Source organism: Ovis aries, chromosome 1 (assembly GCF_016772045.2).
Source record: "Ovis aries strain OAR_USU_Benz2616 breed Rambouillet chromosome 1, ARS-UI_Ramb_v3.0, whole genome shotgun sequence".
Taxonomy (NCBI): domain Eukaryota; kingdom Metazoa; phylum Chordata; class Mammalia; order Artiodactyla; family Bovidae; genus Ovis; species Ovis aries.
In genome coordinates, this window is record NC_056054.1 from 58,610,832 (window position 1) to 58,632,528 (window position 21,697).

Consider the following 21,697-nt stretch of genomic DNA (forward strand, 5'->3'; position numbering starts at 1 on the left):
GGGACCTTACCAACTTGGGGATCAAACCCAGGTCTTCTGCATTGCAAGCAGATAGATTCTTTACCATCTGAGGCACCAAGGAGGCTCCAAAACAACTCTGAACTCAGAAGGAAGAAGGTGCAATTAAGATAAGGTGGTTACAACTCCAGTGACTTCTTCTTTTGACTCACTAAGTCTTTAGAGAGTGAAAGTCACTCAGTCATGTGTGATTCTTTGCAACCCCATGGAGTCCGTGGAATTCTCCAAGCCAGAATACTGGCATGGGTAGCCTTTCCCTTCTCCGGGGGATTTTCCCAACTCCGGGATTGAACCCAGGTCTCCCACATTGCAGGGAGATTCTTTACCAGCTGAGCCACAAGGGAAGCCCAAGAATACTGGAGTGGGTAGCCTATTCCTTCACCAGGCGATCTTCCTGGCCTAGGAATCGAACCAGGTCTCCTGCATTGCAGGCAGATTCTTTACCAACTAAGCTATAAGGGAAGTGCCCCACTAAGTCATTAATGTGATTATAAATAGCAATATAGATACATGTTTTTAGTTGTAAGTTTTGTTCTGCCTTTTCACAAGCTTTACTTAGTGAACATACTGAATTTTAAAAATTAATGTTAATTGCAGTAGTTTTATTTAAGACTTTCCAGACTGCTTTGAAGTTCTTTGCTGGTTGAAAGAGTTTTAAGTTTTAAGCCATACTTCTTGAAGTGTATGGGAAAATAGGGAGAAAAGGCCAAAGAAAGAGTAACAGTTTACATTTTTCTTAAAACATATATGCTTTCTGCCATCCTCTGCCACCATGGTGCCTGTGAAAAAGCATGTGGTGAAGCAGAAAGCAGGTCTTGAAGTTTATTCTTGACTGTACCCATCTTATAGAAGATGGAAGCATGGATGCTGCCAATTTTGAGCAGTTTCTTCAGGAGAGAATCAAAGTGAATGGAAAAGCTGGGAATCTTGGTGGAGGTATTATAACAATAGAAAAAAGGAAAGCAAGTTCACTGTAACTTCCAAGGTGCCTTTTGGTTCTGCATAGTTGTTAATAACAAAGTTATGAATTGCATTACTTTTAGATTAATTACGATGAAGAAGAGGAGGAATATAAGAATTAAAACTCAGTTATCTGGAATATTTTTATGAGTTCCTGAATAAAATTTAGGACCCCCTCCAAAAATTTGTGTATGTTTTTCTTTTGATTTCATAATTGGCCATGTTTATTTTCTCTCTTCCAATAAATTTTTGATTAAAATAGTTTATCCAGAAAGATCTCTGCTTGTGGTTTGTGTGTGTGTGTGTGTGTATGTGTTAGTTGCACATTCGTGTCTTACTCTTTGTGACTCCATGGACTGGGGCCAGCCAGGCTCCTATCTCCAAGGAATTCTCCAGGCAAGAATACTGAAGTGGGTTGCCATTTCCTTCTCCAGGGGATCTTCCCAACCCAGGAACTGAACCTGTGTCTTCCCACATTGCAGGCAGATTCTTTAGCATTTAAGCTACCTTGGCTAATTCATCTTAGGAGCTTTTGAGAATTTTCGTGGCAGTACATACAATCTACATTATTTGCCATCATCCATCCTTGCTAACATTCTCATATATGTTTATGAGCAACAAATTTATTCATTAGCATGTATATGTGATTAAAAGGTGTTTGCTTGTTTTGAATCATAGATTGGTTAAATTTGATAGGACTTTGAAATGACTTTCATTCTTTAGAAAAAGAAATTAAAACCCAGAAAAATAAAATGACTCAGCCAGGTTCACAAGGCTGACCCAGACACCGGTTCCAGTAGTCATGTATGAATATGACGGTTGGACTATAAAGAAAGCTGAGCGCCAAAGAATTGATTCTTTTGCACTGTAATATTGGAGAAGACTCTTGACAGTCCCTTGGACTGCAAAGAGATTGAACCAGTCCATCCTAAAGGAAATCAGTCCTGAATATTCATTGGAAGGACTGATGTTAAAGCTGAAACTTTAATACTTTGGCCACTGGATGTGAAGAACTGACGCATTTGAAAACTCTGATGCTGGGAAAGATTGAAGGTAGAGGAGAAGGGACGATGGAAGATGAGAAGGTTGGACGCCATCAGCGACTCAATGGACATGAGTTTGAGCGGGCTTCGGGTGCTGGTGATGGACAGGGAAGCCTGGCGTGCTGTAGTCGATGATGTTGCCGAGTCAGACGCACCTGAATGACTGAACTGAACTGAACTCTATATATGTCTATACGTGAGCAATGTAGATTTTGCTCTCTTGATAAATTTATGGCACACATCACTGCATTTCAATAAATATAGTTTTCATCATTATCTATATGTTGTGTGAACCTTTAAAATAATTGTTTCCTGTCAATTCACTAACATTTTTGATGAATTTCAGATGGTATCAAAAATTAAAAAATAAATCTTGTTTATATTATGGACATGGAGGCTTGAAAAGTCACAGGATTCCTTTCTGTTCATGGCTGTTACTAAGAGCATGGGCTCTGGAATCTGAGAACCTCACCTATGTTAAAATCTAACTCACAGTAAATCCTTGAAACCTTGAATGACCTTCTGTTTGATGCCTTAGTTTCATACTCTGTAAATTGGTATTATTACAGTAACTACTCCATTTCTTTTATTGTTATAATTGTTATGATGTTGGTGAGCATAAAAAAGGGTGATCCATAAAAAGCATTTAGGGCAGTATCTAAAAATTGTAATTGCTATATAAATGTTAGCCATTAAATATATTTCTTCTGATTTGTTCTTTATGAATATAAATGTTTATCCATAGGATTTAAATCAAGTTAAATAAGATAATGTTCATAGACATCTCTCTTTTCAGAAATACTAATGAACCCCAGTAGTACCTAGAAAATAATAAATTGACAGAATTTAAATATTTTTCTTGTTTTGAGGATACACATAATTTTATTGATTATAGTTTATCTTTTCTCAATGCACATTCTGTTTTCACTGCCAAAGAAAATAGATTACATAGTGTAATTTAAAAAATGGAAAGCACATTGTAATTTATATTGTTTTAGACAAATACTAGTTGTTAAGTTTAGCAATTTGTTTTGACAGAATTTATTGGAATTATGTATCATGTACCAATCTAGGCACTGGAATTATAACTATCATCACAGTCTAGCAAGGAAGACATACATTAAAAATGAATGTAATAACAGCACCATGTAAAAAGTGTTTAATACTATAATGTTAATAACATGTTATGTTAATACTATTTTAATAACAAGTAACTAAATAACAAGTATTTAATATTATGATGTCTTAAATCATTGTTCACTTGTTTTTGAGCAAGATTTTAGGAAATAGAACACTTAACGATTTAAGACAATGAACGTTGTAGTATTAAATAAATCAACATTCACCATGAAGAATTCATTCCGTTCTATGCAGTGAAAGTATAAGTACTGTTACCTTTTTTTCAGAAGACACTGTATTGGAAATCTATATTAATAAATTGTTTACATCTTTCTATTTTTTTCCTTTTCTTTTTCATACTTTACCTTTTTGGATGACTAATATTAAGGCTTAAAAATCTTTTATCTGAACTAACAGCCAGACTTCTGCCATTTTTCAAATATCTTTCAAAAGCAGAAGAAAATTCACTTAGAATCATGACTATAATCCTGCAAACTATCATCAACAAAAATTAAAGCTGAACGCCAGTGCTTCAGATCGAGTTCTATATTTTTGACAAATACTACAACTTATGAATTTGGACTCCAAGCCAGAATAACGTGTTCTTACAATAACATATTCTCATTTGTAATATTCTCTAATAATATGATCTACAAGGAGTTACAATTGCAAATCATCTCTGCTTTTAAAATATGCTCTTCTCCCAAATTTTGTATGATGGTACTTGTTTGAATTTTCACACAACATTTTTCGTCACACAAATAAGTGTCAGCTTCTGTCAGCTTCTTCATAGTGTTTAATACTATTATGTTCATTGTCTTAAATCATAAGTGTTCGCTTTCCTAATTTCTTGATCTCCCACCTGATTTTGAGCAAGGCTTTAGGAAAGAGAACACATATGGTTTAAAGCGACGAACATTATAATATTAAATAAATCAATTAAAACAAATATAATAGTTTAAGGTGCATTGTTTATATAAGCACTACAGTATCAGCAAATGAAAGAAAGTAATAACATATGTAAACATCTGTTTATGAACTTAGGAAAAGGTGGAAAGGTTGGCCCCTTTACTGTTTGTTTTGATATTGCCCTTCTTCCTTTCTGTATTCCTTGTTCACTGGTAGTGTACTTCTCTTTTAGAAATCTCATAAGACCATAAATATTCTTAGTAAAAACCTACCAAGGTTGGTGTTTGCAATCCTGTGAAGACTTTCTTGCTCTAAACTCTGTCCTTTTCATGTCTCTCCATTTCAATTACATTTTGTTTTCTTATTAGAACTGAGAACTCAGCCATGTTTCAGAATTGCTCGTTTCCTAAATGATACCAATGTGTGACCCAGTAATCCTTTTGCAGGATTATTTGCATTTTACAAAGAAGATGCAAGTTTATCCAGGACACTTTCAGTTTTGTTCATTTAGTGAGAGGCATTGTACAATAGTTAAAGTGAACATATTTTTGCATTGGATTGACCTGGGCAGAACCTAGTTTTTCAACTTGGAAGTTTATGTCTTGGAACAGTTTGCTTCTTAATATCATTAAAAAATTTTTTTCCAATAAAAAGGGATGTGAGGGAAGGCTTATGTGCTATAAAATAATTTATAGAGATAATAAAAAATACTAAAATTAATGCTCATCTTTTATAACAGGAATGCTATAGATGGCAACAAGTTAGAGAACTGAAATAAGAAATTTTGGGTCAATGTAGAAGTTTTTGATGTGGTTGGTATCCCATAGGTAGCAAGCAGCACACGTAGACGTGCTGTGTCTACACATAGTGCTTCTTGGCTGTTCTTGGCTTTCTCAGCTTTTACCTTTGTTTTCTGTTCTGTTATTACTTTAGAGGACCCCTGGTTGAAAATTTTAAAACCTAAAATTCTAATTTTTTATTCTATTTAAATTTGTTTTTTTATCACATTCATAAATAGTGATTACCTGCATTCAGCCTGATACACCATACATAAGTTCATGTAGCACTTTCAATTAAGTGCTTTTCTGCACATATCTCATTTTTGAGTCACACAGGTAGGAAAAGTAACATCATAGGTGTTACATAGATGGTTCACCTCCATTTTTGAAATGACAAAACTGAATCTCAGAAGTTTCGCCCCTTTGGAAATTTTCAACTTTTTGGACTATATTGGAGCAGTGCTAGGTCCTATGAATACCCATCTGCTCAATCCTTTTACTTATGTCTCAATCCCTTCACTTATATCAGTTTTCACTAAAGGCTCTACAAATTGAAACATGTTAGTATGCCATAAGGGGCTTCCCAGGTGGTGCTAGTGATAAAAATTCTGCCTGTTAACGCCAGAGTCACAAGAGATGCAGGTTCTATACCTGAGTCAGGAAGATACTCTGGAGTAGGAAATGGCAACCCACTTCGGTATTCTTACCTGAAAAGTTCCATGATCTGAGGAGCCTGGCGGGCTACAGTCCATGGTGTTGCAAAGAGTCAGACATGACTGAGCAACTGAGCACAGCACACACACATTGTTCCATAAGGGTGATACTATCACAGTGTCTTACATCACAGTGTCTAGAGCCAGACATCCTGGAATGTGAAATCAAATGGGCCTTAGGAAGCATCACTATGAACAAAGCTAGTGGAGGTGATGGAATTCCACTTGAGCTCTTTCAAATCCTGAAAGATGATGCTGTGAAAGTGTTGCACTCAATATGTGAGCAAATTTGGAAAACTCAGCAGTGGCCACAGGACTGAAAAAGGTCAGTTTTCATTCCAATCCCAAATAAAGGCAATGCCAAAGCATGCTCAAACTACCACACAATTGCACTCATCTCACACACTAGTAAAGTAACGCTCAAAATTCTCCAAGCCAGGCTTCAGCAATACGTGAACCATGAACTTCCAGATGTTCAAGCTGGTTTTAGAAAAGGCAGAGGAACCAGAGATCAAATTGCCAACATCTGCTGGATCATCAAAAAAGCAAGAGAGTTCCAGCAAAACAGCTACTTCTGCTTCATTGACTATGCTAAAGCCTTTGTGTGGATCACAATAAACTGTGGAAAATTCTGAAAGAGATGGGAATACCAGACCACCTGACCTGCCTCTTGAGAAACCTATATGCAGGTCAGGAAGCAACACAACTGGACATGGAACAACAGACTGGTTCCAAATAGGAAAAGGAGTATGTCAAGGCTGTATATTGTCACCCTGCTTATTTAACTTATATGCGGAATACATCATGAGAAACGCTGGGCTGGAAGAAGCACAAGCTGGAATCAAGATTGCCAAGAGAAATATCAATCACCTCAGATATGCAGATGAAACCACCCTTATGGCAGAAAGTGAGGAACTAAACAGCCTCTTGATGAAAGTGAAAGAGGAGAGTGAAAAAGTTGGTTTAAAGGTCAACATTCAGAAAACTAAGATCATGGCATCCGGTCCCATGACTTCATGGCAAATACATGGGGAAACAGTGGCTGACTTTATTTTTCTGGGCTCCAAAATCACTGCAGATGGTGATTGCAGCCATGAAATTAAAAGATGCTTATTCCTTGGAAGGAAAGTTATGACCATCCTAGACAGCATATTAAAAAGCAGAGACATTGCTTTGTCAACAAAGGTCTGTCTAGTCAAGGCTATGGTTTTTTCCAGTAGTCATGTACGAATGTGAGAGTTGGACTACAAAGAAAGCTGAGTGACGAAGAATTGATGCTTTTGAACTGTGGTGTTGGAGAAGACTCTTGAGAGTCCCGTGGACTGCAAGGAGATCCAACTAGTCTATCCTAAAGGAAACCAGTCCTGGGTGTTCATTAGAAGGACTGATGTTGAAGCTGAAACTCTAATATTTTGGCCACCTCATGCGAAAAGCTGACTCATTGGAAAAGACCCTGATGTTGGGAAAGATTGAAGGCAGGAGGAGAAGGGAATGACAGAGTATGAGATGGTTGGATGGCATCACCAACTCAATGGACAGGAATTTGGGTTAACTCCAGGAGTTGGTGATGGACAGGGAGGCCTGGTGTGCTGCAGTTCATGGGGTCGCAAAGAGTTGGACATGACTGAATGACTGAACTGAACTGAAGACAAATGTATTTTAATAATCAATATAACAGCAATTAATATGTCTACATTAAGTGACATAATATACACCATTATCCTGTGTAACACAGCTTTGATTTCATTTATAAATCTAAGTGTTCCCTTATTAAATGTTACCTTCTGTATTTGTTAATCTTGTCATTCTTTTTAAATTGATTGATCTCTTTGTTGCTTCTCTTTGGATTTCCTCAAAAAGAGCCACTTAGTTTCCGAATGTGACTCATCTACACAGAAAATACTTTGTTGAAGTAATTTAAAATTCTTTTAAAGATGAAACTCCAGGTAAAAATATATTTTAAAAATCTGGTAATAAATTGCTGATTCATAGTCAAGATCCCGGCAATTAATTAATAAATGTATGAATGGATGGTTTGAAAAATATACTTTGTTTGATACCTCTCAGATATACATGTGACTAATATTTCTTGAAAATAATTTATTAAAGTAATATACTTCATACATTAGTTCATTTTATCTTTTTTTCTTTTTTAAGGTTTCAGCAGAGCAGCTTTACCATTTGGGTTAGTTCGTCGAGAATTATCCTGTGAAGGTTATTCTATAGATCTGCGATGTCCGGGCAGTGATGTTATTATGATTGAGAGCGCTAATTATGGTCGGACAGATGACAAGATTTGTGATGCTGACCCATTTCAGATGGAGAATACAGACTGCTACCTCCCAGATGCCTTCAAAATTATGACTCAAAGGTAAACATCATGTGTTAATATCCAATTTTAGCTACAACATCCAAATTAGTGAAAGTGTTATCATAATTCCATACTGGATGGATACTGTCTGTATCTCAGCCTATTCATTAAATGGAGTTAGGGTTTCCTTACTGATGTTGATTTCTATTTTATATAGATTGACATATTTGTACATTGACATAGATAATGACATGGACTGAATTATTATACATTTTTTATATATCATACAATAAAGAATAATCAATATATAGTCTTGTTTTTTAAGACTTCAAAATTTTGAAATATTTTATAATATCAAGAATGTTTCAGTGTCTCGGTCTTTGGCAGTAATTGCTTCTTAATTTTTTTGATGAGTAAACTTCATTTTTCAGCAAAAATTAGCAGAATGTACACAGAATTATCACATTCCATTTGCACACATGTTCAACTTCCTTAACCATTGACATCCCGACATCCCTTACCACAGTGTTACATTTGTTATAATATATGAGCTCACATTGACACATCATTATCACCCCAGATCCTCCCTTTGCATTAGGTTCACTCTTGCTGTTGTACATTCTGTCGGTTTTGAAAAATTTATAATGACCCTTATTTACCACTACAATATCATACAGAACGTTTTGATCTAAAAATCCTGTGTCCCACCTACTCATTCCTCCCTCCATCAGACCCCTAGTAACCACTGATCTTACTACTTTCTTACAATTTTGCCTCTTCTAGAATGTCATATTGGAGAAGGCAATGACACCCCACTGCAGTACTCTTGCCTGGGAAATAACCATGGACAGAGGAGCCTGGTAGGCTACAGTCCATGGGGTTGCTAAGAGTTGGACATGACTGAGTAATTTCACTTTGACTTTTCACTTTCATGCATTGGAGAAGGAAATGGCAACCCACTCCAGTGTTCTTGCCTGGAGAATCCCAGGGATGGGGGAGCCTGATGGGCTGCTGTCTATGGGGTCGCACAGAGTCGGACACGACTGAAGCGACTTAGCAGCAGCAGCAGCAGCAGCAGCAGAATGTCATATAGTTGGAATCATGCAGTATGTAACCTTTTCAGATTGGTTTCTTTCACATAGTAGTATGCACTTAAGTTTCCTCCATATCTTTTTATGGCTTAAAAACTCATTTTTTTAAAGTGTTAAATAATATTCCATAGTCTGGATGTACTGCAGTTTATCCATTCACCAACTGAAGGACTTGTTGATTGCTTCCAAGTTTTGGCACTTATGAATAAAGCTGCTGTGAACATCTGTTTAGGTTTTTGTGTGGACATAAGTTACAGTTCATTTGGGCAAGTACGAAGAAGCATCATTTGTTGTATCTTATGGTAGGAGTGTATTTAGTTTTGTAAGCAACTGCCAGAATGTCTTTCAAAGTCACTGTACCATTTTTCATTCCCAGTGACAATGAATGAAGGGTGCACCATACCTTCACCAACACTTATTGTTGTTAATGTGTTACATGCAGTGAGTGCTTCCCAGGTGGGTCAGCAGTAAAGAATACACCTGCCAATTTAGGAGACACAGGAGACATAGGTTCTATGCCTGGACAGGAAGATAATCTGGAGAAGAAATGGCAAGTCACTTTTAGTATTCTTGCCTGATATTCCATGGACAGATGAGGCTAGCAGGCTGTAGCTCATGGGGTCACAGAGTCAGACATAACTGAGGCCACTTAGCACACATGCATGCAATGACATACCATGTTGAACATCCCTGAATATACTTACTTGCCATTTATTTATGCTTATTAGTGAAGTGTCTGTTCTGGTCCTTTCCCCTTGTTTAATTCGATTGTTTTCTTACTGTTTAGCTCTAAGAGATTTTTTATTTTACTTTTAATTTTTTTGGCTGTGCTGCAAGGCCTGCAGGACCACAGTTCCCCAACCAGGAATCGAATCCATGCATTCTGCTATGGAAGCATGGAGTGCCAAACCCTGGACCAGCAGAGAATTCCTTTTAAGAGTTTTTTTTTTGTTTATAAGTATATTTTGGATAAGAATCTTTTATTACATATGTCTTTTGAAAATATTTCCTCTCAGTCAATGACTTGTATTAGTGCTCAGTTTTAAAAAAAGCAAACAAGATAAAAACAACACATTATGAAACCCAAGAAAACTCAGTAGTGCTCATTGTCTCTCTTTCTTGATGGATGGATAGATAGATAGATAGATAGATAGATAGATAGAAAATGGTGATAGTTTAGTCATCAAGTCTTATCTGGCTCTTTGTGCCTGCTAAGCCCCTCTGTCCCAGGCAAGAATACAGGAGTGAGTAGCCATTTCCTTGTCCAGGGGATCTTCCTGACCCATGGACTGATCCGGGGTCTTGTATGTTGCAGCTGAATTCTGTACTGACTGGGCCACCAGGAAAGCCAAGAGAGAAAATAGATAGAGAGAGAGAGAAAATGGAAAGAGGGAAGGAAGGAAGATAGATGGAAAGAAGACAGAAAGATATTTGGGTAATATACAATTGGTTAATTTTGTATTTTTAGATTGATGTACTGGAAGGTATTATAAACTATAAAACATGAATGGTATCTCTTAACTGGAGAGTTGGCCTTCCTACAAGTAAATAGGATATGAAAAACTGCTGCCAATGTTTATGGACTTTCTCTGCTATAACACAGGTTACCTAATTCTTGGCATCTTTTTTTTTTTGTTTTGTTAAGTTTAGTACTCGTGGCATCTTAATTTGAGTTTTCTTATATGTAAAATATTAAAAGAAGATTTAGTTATGATTGAACTAAGACAGTTGCTGCTGCTGCTAAGTTGCTTCAGTCCTGTCTGACTGTGGGCAACCCCATAGACAGCAGCCCACCAGGCTCCCACCATCCCTGGGATTCTCCAGGCAAGAACACTGGAGTGGGTTGCCATTTCCTTCTCCAACGCATGAAAGTGAAAAGTGAAAATGAAGTCGCTCAGTCGTGTCTGACTGTTAGTGATCCTATGGACTGTAGCCCACCAGGCTCCTCTGTCCATGGGATTTTTCAGGCAAGAGTACTGGAGTGGGGTGCCACTGCCTTCTCCAACTAAGACAGTAATATCCAGCATTTCCTGTTATTTAGAACATAAAAGGAGAAGGCAATGGCAACCCACTCCAGTGCCCTTCCCTGGTGAATTCCATGTACAGAGGAGCCTGACGGGCTGCAGTCCATGGGGTCACTAGGAGTTGGACATGACTGAGCGACTTTACTTTCACTTTTCCCTTTCATGCATTGGAGAAGGAAATGGCAACCCACTCCAGTATTCTTGCCTGGAGGATCCCAGGTACGGGGGAGCCTGGTGGGCTGCCGTCTATGGGGTTGCACACAGTTGGACACGACTGAAGTGACTTAGCAGCAGCAGTAGAACATAAAAACTCTGATGGAAAACAAGTTTGGCAGAGTTTGTTATACATTATTGATTTTGGATTTTTTAAGAAAAAATACTAGGAAAACGCTTTATCTTTCTGTTCAAAGCCTTCACTCTCTCCTCCTGATTCTTTTCCTCTGCCGAAAGCAATCTTTTGTCCAGTTTTGTAGCTTATATGCTGTTGCTGCTAAGTCGCTCAGTTGTGTCCGACTCTTCACGACCCTATGGACTGCAGCCTACCAGGCTCCTTCACTCATGGGATTTTCCAGGCAAGAGTACTGGAGTAGGTTGCCGTAGTCTACGTTCAAGTAGAACAGTACATCTTTGGGATCTGATCAGTGTAGGCACAATGAAAACATCCAAATGTGATAAGAGCAATGAAGGAAATAATGGAAAAAGTATTTTGAAAAAAATCCAGTCCCTAAGAATATGGGTACAAATTGCTGTAAAATCTCTAATTTCATATAGAATACATATTAACATATTTTTATTGCTAGCACATTATAGTTAAGTAGGTTTTTTTGTTAATGTTGATACTGATCAATGTTGATACTGATCAAGATATTTTTAATAAATAAGAGAATATGTAATACTTTAAAAAGATTTCCATCAAAATGTTTTTATTTTTAGTTTGAAAAGGGTAGTTATTAAAAAAAGGTAAAATCTTATTTCCACAAATGGCACTGGGTAAATGTTGCTTCTTTTTTTATTTGCACAAAAGTCCTTTATAGACTGTGTTAGATTTGAAATGTAGCTTGTGAAACAAACTGCAAAACATAATTTACCTTCTTTGGAGGAATGAATTCTGTGCTCCAATAAGATAGTAATAGAACAATTTGCACATAGTATTTCAAAATTGGGAACTGCCTATATTAGGTGGACATTTATATGTTGATCCTACTGTTCAGTGGTAGTGATATGAGATGAATATCTAAAATTATGCCAGAGAGAAATAGGAAATAAAAAATGATTATGTATAATTACCTGTTTTTATTAGACTGACAGGCAAAAAGCAGTGGGAGTTAGTATAAAGAGAATCTGAAAGACCTGGCTCTGAGGAATCGTACATTGTAGGTAACTTTTGTTTATGAATTTATACATTTAAATACGTGGTTGAGTATCTAGCACAACACATAAGCCTTATCCTACTTCTAAATATAAATATAATGACATAGTAAATGTACAAAATAAGATAGCAAGTAATTTTCATTGTTTTATTATATTATGAAAGTAGGGCTACTTTTTTACAGTACTTTTTTTTTTTTTTTAATTTTCACTGGGCTAGGTCTTCGTTGCTGGTTGAGCTTTTTTCTCTGGTTGTGGCAAGCAGGAGCCACTCTTTAGTTGCAGTGCATGGGCCTCTCATTTCAGTGGCTTCTCTTGTTGCAGAGAACAGGCTCTAGAGCATGGGCTCAGTAGTTGTGGCACATGGATTTAGTTGCCCCGTGGCCTGTGGAATCTCCCTGGAACAGAGATCGAACCCATGTCTCCTGCATTCACAGGCAAATTGTTTACCACTAAGCCACCAGGGAAACCCTTGATGACACATTTTAAAGAAACTAAAATTTGTGCATATTTAAATCCTGTAAAAGCAAACTGCTGTTTCCTTGTTATGAAAATTTCTAATCAATTTATGGTGTGTTAGTGAAAATAAAGAGTTCTAACACTGCCTATAGAAACTCTATTTTTAAATTGTTTTATTATATTAGTGGCTTTATAATTATGTAATCAACACAGTGACGATTAAAATGTTAACATTTTATTGACAAGGAATACAGTGTTAAGATGACTTAAATAATGAGTTTCACAGTAGTAATTTATCAGTACTCCATTCGGTGCATGTTAAATTAAAAACCCTAAAGGAAGTCTACCATATCTGACTGTTACATAGTTTCAAATAACTGTAAGAAAAATAGGTAGACAATATTTTTGCCACTGAAATATTACAGAATAATTATTGACTGTGTAGAATACTTGTCCCTTTTTAAAGATATTCCTTCAGTATTTACAAATAAAGTAAGAGCTTTTTCACCAAATCCTAATAATTTGGCAAAAATTTCCATTTATAACCATCAAAAGATATGCTAATAATTTTTAAAATCAGACTTTTTTTCTTTAATGTAGGAAATTCCTTTTTGGAAAGTTTTTTTTTTTTTTCTATTGTAGTTGAAACTCCCCACTTTTTGCATATAATAATAGATAACACAGAAATTTCAGTGCCATTAAAATATGTTTATATTTTACTTCAAGGCTTTTTTACCTGCCTTTCTCACTGTCATCACTTCACCAGTTAAGAGTCAACTAAATGAATACACTTGTTACTCTTTGTGGTAAAAGTATTAATAATCATTATTTATTATCCATTTTATATTTCCTGCTTATTTAAAACTATGCAACCAAGGCTTTTTTAGTAACTGATTCTATTATCTTTTAAGTATATTGAATAGCTCATCCTGAAAAGTAAGAAATAAAACTCTTTCCTAAATGATAAGTGTTTTAATACTCTATAGAATAATCACCATTAGAGATAATTTTTAGCACTCTTTGAAGATAATTGTTGTGAGTTCACTTAAATATGAAATAGTTTCAACACTTTGAATTCATTAAGGCAAATGAAAAAAAAACCCTGTTACTACTCATCAAATACTCTGAAGTATTTGGTGAATAAGTAAATTAGAATTTTGCTAAAAAATAGTGTTTGTTTGTAGCATTGGGTACAATCTAGTTACAGTGATGTGCTAAATTTGTTTCTAAGTTACTCTTCTGTTACTGTTTATAACTGTCTCTTCATTTCTTCACTCTAAGAATTTGCCAGTTCTCATCCAGGTGGTCTGTTGCCTTAGATTATGGTTTGCAGTTGCCCTTAACATTTGTTATAGCACTCTGGTCAAGAGATCTGAAAGTGAGAAAGCATGTAAATGTTTGCTGCATTAAAATAAATGAATAAATATTGGGTTAATGGGCAAAGGTAGGTTCAGTTTTTCAGAGTCTGAACTCATACTATTAGATGTACATCAGTGTAACTTTCTCATTGCAGAGAAGTTCTAAAAGTAATCTGTACTGCCCTCAAGAAGATGGTAAAAATATTCCTCAGTTTTTCCCTATGGTGGGAAAGGTGTATTTTGGGTAACTGATTCCAAGATAAGTCCTTTTGATTGTGTGGAAATTGCCCGAGGAAAATAAAATAGTGCCCTAGGCTTAGGGAACTAGCCTGATTCTTTTTAAGATTTTAGCCAATTTTTTTAAGCCCACTTATGGATACCAACTGGATAGAACCTCTTAGAACAACTACAGTAGGTTTCTTATTAGATAAAATTGATTATATTTTTGGTGGTTAAACTACCAATTTAAATTCTTCCAAGTTGGGAAACCTGGTGGAATATAAATAAGTAGTTAAGCGATCCATTGTTAATACAGATCTGGCACTCAAAAGAGTGTTGAAAGAAAAAGGTATAGATGAAACATAAATGTAAGGTTGGTAGTTTTAGGCGAATAGATGACATTACAGGGGTTATGCAGTTGGTATGTGCAAAAGCTCTAGAGAACTCCTACACTAAAGGCGAAAAGGTAAAGGTACCATCTAGGAAACCAGAATGAGAACAGGAGGGTAATGTCTCATAGTGAAGTGAAGTGAAGTCGCTCAGTTGTGTCCGACTCTTTGTGACTCCTGAGGAGGCGACAGTCCATGGAGTTTTTCAGGCAAGAGTACTGGAGTGGGTTGCCATTTCCTTCTCTAGGGAATCTCCCTGACCCAGGGATCGAATCTAGGTCTCCTGCATTGCAGGCAGACGCTTTACCATCTGAGCCACAAGGCAGCACTGAAGTGTGAAAGTGAAGTCGCTCAGTCGTGTCTGACTCTTTTCAACCCCGTAGGCTGTAGTCTACAAGGCTCCTCTGTCCATGGGATTCTCCAGACAAAAAGACTGGAGTGGGTTGCCATTTCCTTCTCCAGGGGATCTTCCCAACCCAGGGATCGAACCCGAGTCTCCTACATTTCAGGCAGATGCTTTATCCTCTGAGGCACCAGGGAAGCCAGTTTTTTCTTTTTTTTTACACTAAAGTGTAAGAGAGATTCATTTTTTCCCTTACTGATGCTGAAGAATTTTATTCTACTTAGTTTAAATAAAAGAACATATTAGGATTTTCAGGATAGGAGAGTTTCAGGATGGAAATCAACAAAGCAGCATTCAGCCTTGCATAGACCAGAAGAATTAGGTACTACTCTACAGTCACAGACATCCAGGAAAGGAATAAACACTAGATTAATGAAGTAGGAGTACAGTTCAGAGATTTTTAACTTAAGGGAAAAAAGTCTAGCTTTTTGAACATGGGAACAATTTAATAAATTAAGTAAGAGACAAAACTGATTTCAGAGCATAGATCTTGTCTAAAAAGTTTGGGATGATGAAAGTAAGCTTGATGAGTAGGGACCAAATTAATGTATTCCCATCCTGTACCCCATTCAATAACTTCTGTATCCTTGAATTTTCTTCTTCTAAACTTTTCAATGCCCCAACCTATTATCTTTAAATATGATAATTACATTTTAACATTGTTAATACAATAGCAATTCAAGTGGTAAAGATTTCTTGTGTGCCTGAGCATTTGATAAAAGGTGTCATTTTATATATATGTGCATTCCTTTTTTGTTTTCTGTTCCATGATTCTTTGTTACAGTAGGTCATAGAATGAGACTGAAAAGATGTACGCATTGACTCTTTCACCTCTCTTCTTGCTACGAAGCAGGACACACAACTAGGGACCCTTTTTATGAAGGAAAAAACATAGGCCATTGCTTCCTTTTTAAGAGAGTTATGGAATAACAGATTGTTGGAACTGCTGAGAAATTTGGGACTCATTGTACTGTAGTTCTCTCATTTCACACTGAAAAGTCAACTGTCATTGCAGTCAAAGCACTCATTCACATTTGTAGCACATATATTCTCCTCACTTATTTTAAAAATATCTTTGGGAAGAAATGGGCAATATGATACCCTCTTTTTACTTTGTAAACCTTGAAAAAGGTTGAATTATTCATCTCAGAGGCTGAAACCTCGAAGTATCTTTACCTGGAACCTCATCAATATCTTAGTTGCATGAAAATTGATTTTAAATAATATTTAATAATCATTTTAAAATAATTCTGTTATCTAGGTTTTATATATATACTTCTATTATTTTCAAGTATACTAACAGATACTAAGTGTGTATAAAATATTTAAAGAAAGGTGATACTTAAATGCATGCGCAGAGCCACACAAAACCCTTATATGACAACTGATGGATGTTAGAAGATCCTCAGAAGTTAAGCAAGAAAATTCATTAAATTCCAGTTGCAATTCTACAAGTGTTCTCTGGCTGACTTCAGTGTAGGCATGCCCTCCTTGACATAAAACCCTTTCCAATTTTATACTGATGGTTCAGTCTTTATAAAGAAACTTTATGTCCAAGGCAGAGCTATATGAAAAAGGTTTTATTCAATTCTTTGTTCCCTGATCTCTTTATAGGTATCAATAAACTTAAAACCTATCTAAGATATTTATATCCCTTTCATATTAATTTTTAGTGGGGAAAATTAGCTAAATCTGCCTTATCTAATTAGATGTTTTATAATATTTTAGGGGTTCGCATATTTTATTTTTGTATTATTATCCATACTTGCTAGTCAGGGTACCCTTCTCTTGCTTAGTATATTTATTCAGTCCACCTATTCATTCTCATAGGGTTTAAGCCTGCGTTTCTGAGAAACTGCAGTCTTACCTTTATGCGTTTATCCCAAGTGTTTTTATCTATCTGTGGTGTCAGGTTTATCAACCATTTGTCCATTAAGATAAAATGCATCTGGGGAAAAATAAATAAATACTACTAATTCATCATCTATGTGATGTATTTAGGTTATTTTCTGTTGAGTGATGGATTTGTGCTAATTTCTCTCTTGGCTTAATTTGTTTTTAGACAACTAACTGGAATTACAAACACCTCTCTTTATGCAAGGTTTGGGACGTTACAGTACAAACTCTTGAACCTTAGTACAGTAAATAACCATTAAAGCTGTTACTGATATATCTAATTGGACACATACTTTGCATGTCACCTACTGATGGGCATTTAAACCAAAGAACTCATTATAGAAAGGAAAGACTTTTGGCAATAATAAACTTGAACCATATTAAACATTCACATTTAGTGTGCAAAAAAGACAAATAAAATGGCTTAGAAGACAAATCATCTAAATATCCCTTATGACCTTGCTTATAAAATGTAGGAGAAAGGAACAATGTCACATCTAAGATTCTGCCCTACAGAGTCCTCTGTTTCTTCTTTTAAGATGAAAATTGTAAAATAATTCTTACGGACTGCAGCCCACCAGACTCCTCCATCCATGGGATTTTCCAGGCAAGAGTACTGGAGTGGGGTGCCGTCTCCTTCTCCTGGATAATGAAGACTGAGAGTAAAAGTCTGAACTTTTTGTTTTACTGGTAGTACTTCCCTGTAGCTCAAATGGTAAAGAATTTACCTGCGATGCAGGAGACCAGGGTTTGATCCCTGGGTTGGGAAGTTCCTCTGGGGAAGGGAATGGCAATCCACTTCAGTATTCTTGTCTGGAGAATCTTATGGACATAGAAGCCTGGCAGGCTACAGTCCATGGGTTCTTAGAGAGTCAGACACGACTGAGTGACTAACACACACACACACACACACGCACACGCACACGCACATGCACACACACAACAAACACACACACACGAGTAATATATGGATTTTACCCTTATGTATTATTGGTCAAGGAAGCCAGAATCATTTTCCGTACAGACACTACATTACTGATATTCAGAATTTCCTAAGGATTATTCAGTGAAATTAAGAGCCTTAAGTAATACCATAAGAATTTGAGTTTGATTTGATTTTTGGACAGATACTAGTCAGATGAAAGATAGGGATGATAGTTTTTAAAAGTAACGACATTTCTCATTTAAACTTTGGCGTTTTTATTTTTGAAACTAAAGTGGAGAGGTGAATAAATAAAAGTAAATGTGAACATCCATTTGATATAGATTCTATTTATAATAATCTTTTCATAATCTTAGTTATTATTTATTCTAGCTTTCTCATTTGAAAGATTAGTTTATGGATGAAATTATAGTGGCATTTCTGTACTACATGTATTGTCATATATCTTGTAGATTTTTACTCTTTTAGAGCATTCTCTCATACACTAAACATTGGTTTCTATTTAAAAAGTAAATTTAAACAAACTAATTTATTAATTGACCAAAACCAAGTGTAATTCAGCATTATGTTGCTAAAATGTTCTGGCCAATGAAATGTTAAGTAACTAGATGAATGCATACTAAATCTGCCTACATAAGACTCATTTTCAAACACCGATCTGAGTAGTTTTGTAAAAGCATGACTTCTTTTTATTGTGTACCTGGTTTCTGAAGTCATACTTCTAGTATCAGTGTATAAATCAGTTCAGTTCAGTCGCTCAGTCGTCTCCGACTCTTTGCGACCCCATGAATCGCAGCACGCCAGGCCTCCCTGTCCAACACCAACTCCCCGAGTTCACTCAGATTCACGTCCATCGAGTCAGTGATGCCATCCAGCCATCTCATCCTCTGTCGTCCTTTTCTCCTCCTGTCCCCAGTCCCTCCTAGCGTCAAAGCCTTTTCCAATGAGTCAACTCTTCGCATGAGGCGGCCAAAGTACTGGAGTTTCAGCTTTAGCGTCATTCCCTCCAAAGAAATCCTAGGGCTGATCTCCTTCAGAATGGACTGGGTGGATCTCCTTACAGTCCAAGGGACTCTCAAGAGTCTTCTCCAATACCACAGTTCAAAAGCATCAATTCTTCAGTGCTCAGCCTTCTTCACAGTCCAACTCTCATATCCATACATGACCACAGGAAAAACCATAACCTTGACTAGACGGACCTTAGTCGGCAAAGTAATGTCTCTGCTTTTGAATATGCTGTCTAGGTTGGTCATAACTTTTCTTCCAAGGAGTAAGCGTCTTTTAATTTCATGGCTGCAGTCACCATCTGCAGTGATTTTGGAGTTCCCAAAAATAAAGTCTGACACTGTGTCCACTGTTTCCCCATCTATTTCCCATGAAGTGATGGGACCGGATGCCATGATCTTCGTTTTCAGAATGTTGAGCTTTAAGCCAACTTTTTCACCCTCCACTTTCTCTTTCATCAAGAGGCTTTTTAGTTCCTCTTCACTTTTTGCCATAAGGGTGGTATCATCTGCATATCTGAGGTTATTGACATTTCTCCTGGCAATCTTGATTCCAGCTTGTGTTTTTTCCAGTCCAGTGTTTCTCATGATGTGCTCTGCATATAAGTTAAATAAGCAGGGTGACAATATACAGCCTTGACGTACTCCTTTTCCTATTTGGAACCAGTCTGTTGTTCCATGTCCAGTTCTATCTGTTGCTTCCTGACCTGCATACATATTTCTCAAGAGGCAGGTTAGGTGGTCTGGTATTCCCATCTCTCTCAGAATTTTCCACAGCTTATTGTGATCCACACAGTCAAAGGCTTTGGCATAGTCAATAAAGCAGAAATAGATGTTTTTCTGGAACTCTTGCTTTTTCCATGATCCAGCGGATGTTGGCAATATGATCTCTGGTTCCTCTGCCTTTTCTAAAACCAGCTTGAACATCAGGACTTCACAGTTCACGTATTGCTGAAGCCTGGCTTGGAGAATTATGAGCATTACTTTACTAGCATATGAGATGAGTGCAATTGTGTGGTAGTTTGAGCATTCCTTGGGAATGGCTTTCTTTGGGATTGGAATGAAAACTGACCTTTTCTAGTCCTGTGGCCACTGCTGAGTTGATCCATAAAAAAGTATAATATAAAAAAAGTTTAGTTTGAGCAAATAAAAATTGATACTTAATCACAGTTATAAAAAATATACCACTCCAGTATTCTTCCCTGGAAAATCCCATCGACGGAGGAGGCTGGTGGGCTGCAGTCCATGGGGTTGCTACGAGCCAAGCACGACTGAGCGACTTTACTTTCACTTTTCACTTTCATGCATTGGAGAAGGAAATGGCGACCCACTCTAGTGTTCTTGTCTGGAGAATCCCAGGGACAGTGGAGCCTGGTGGGCTTCCATCTATGGGGTCGCACAGAGTCGGACACGAGTGAAGCGTCTTAGCAGCAGCAGCATAAAGAAAATAAAATTTTACTTTAAAATTTCAAATAAAAAATAGCCACTGATTTTTTATTTTATTTTATTTTTTTTAATTTATTTTTTATTTATTCATTTTTTTAAATTTTAAAATCTTTAATTCTTACATGCGTTCCCAAACATGAACCCCCCTCCCACCTCCCTCCCCACAACATCTCTCTGGGTCATCCCCATGCACCAGCCCCAAGCATGCTGCATCCTGCGTCAGACATAGACTGGCGATTCAATTCTTACATGATAGTATACATGTTAGAATGCCATTCTCCCAAATCATCCCACCCTCTCCCTCTCCCTCTGAGTCCAAAAGTCCGTTATACACATCTGTGTCTTTTTTCTTGTCTTGCATACAGGGTCATCATTGCCATCTTCCTAAATTCCATATATATGTGTTAGTATACTGTATTGGTGTTTTTCTTTCTGGCTTACTTCACTCTGTATAATCGACTTTTTGTTTCTATTTCTTGTCCTATGAAAAACTCATAGATAAATGCTACTGAACTGTGATATATTGCATATTTTCTACCAGTTTAAAAAATGAAAAATTATGATTGCAAGTTCACTTAAGAATTTGGAATTATTTATTTTATACAGTTCATATTTTTCTTTTTAATAAATTTATATATTCATTGAAGCTTTGAAGTAGTTCCACTGTATAAAAATAATGCTGTTTATTATTTTATACATTTTATTATGTCATAGTAAGAAAATAATTTTGAGTAAAGTTGAGAATTTTCCATTTTTATAATTTCTTTTTATTTTACTGAAGTTTCTAATTAAGTTAAAAAAGTTGCCTATATGTTATTTGGTAGAGAAATATTTTTAATTGCTTGTTTACTATAAATCCTTGTTTTATTTTCTTACTAGCAGTTTAACTGCTTGACTTTGCCACATCAAAAACATAGCCGTTGAGAGTCATTATCATTCAGTTGTTCAATTGTTTAAAAACAGCTAAACTTTCCTTTATTATGGCCCCATTAATTTTTCCATATGTTATATAATGAGATGCACAACCTATACTATATTAATAGTAACAGGAAACACCAGAATGGATATTTACTTTGTATATTTCCTAAGGAAATTTACTGTGGGTAATTAGATTTCTAAAAGCATTTTACTAATATTTATGTCTTACGTATTTTAGAGTCTTAAATCTTTTTTATTATTTTCTTCAGATATCTTTTTAGCAGTTTAGTTAGGATTTTTAATGCTGTTATTTCACAATTAAGATGA

The 21,697-nt window shown here is 36.3% G+C and overlaps 1 protein-coding gene and 1 pseudogene across 50 annotated transcripts in view; both read left to right on the forward strand.

The window, feature by feature from the left end:
* Nucleotides 1-7,698, forward strand: part of LOC132657964 (large ribosomal subunit protein eL22-like) — a 117,756-nt pseudogene extending 110,058 nt beyond the window's left edge.
* The window catches only part of ADGRL2 (adhesion G protein-coupled receptor L2), a 314,635-nt gene that overhangs the window by 217,314 nt on the left and 75,624 nt on the right, over nt 1-21,697 (forward strand). For all 50 annotated transcript variants that reach the window (XM_060400389.1, XM_060400447.1, XM_060400359.1 and 47 more), the window contains one exon: nt 7,699-7,912. In XM_060400389.1, the coding sequence (XP_060256372.1) occupies nt 7,699-7,912 (214 nt within the window). The remainder of the gene's footprint in view (nt 1-7,698; nt 7,913-21,697) is intronic.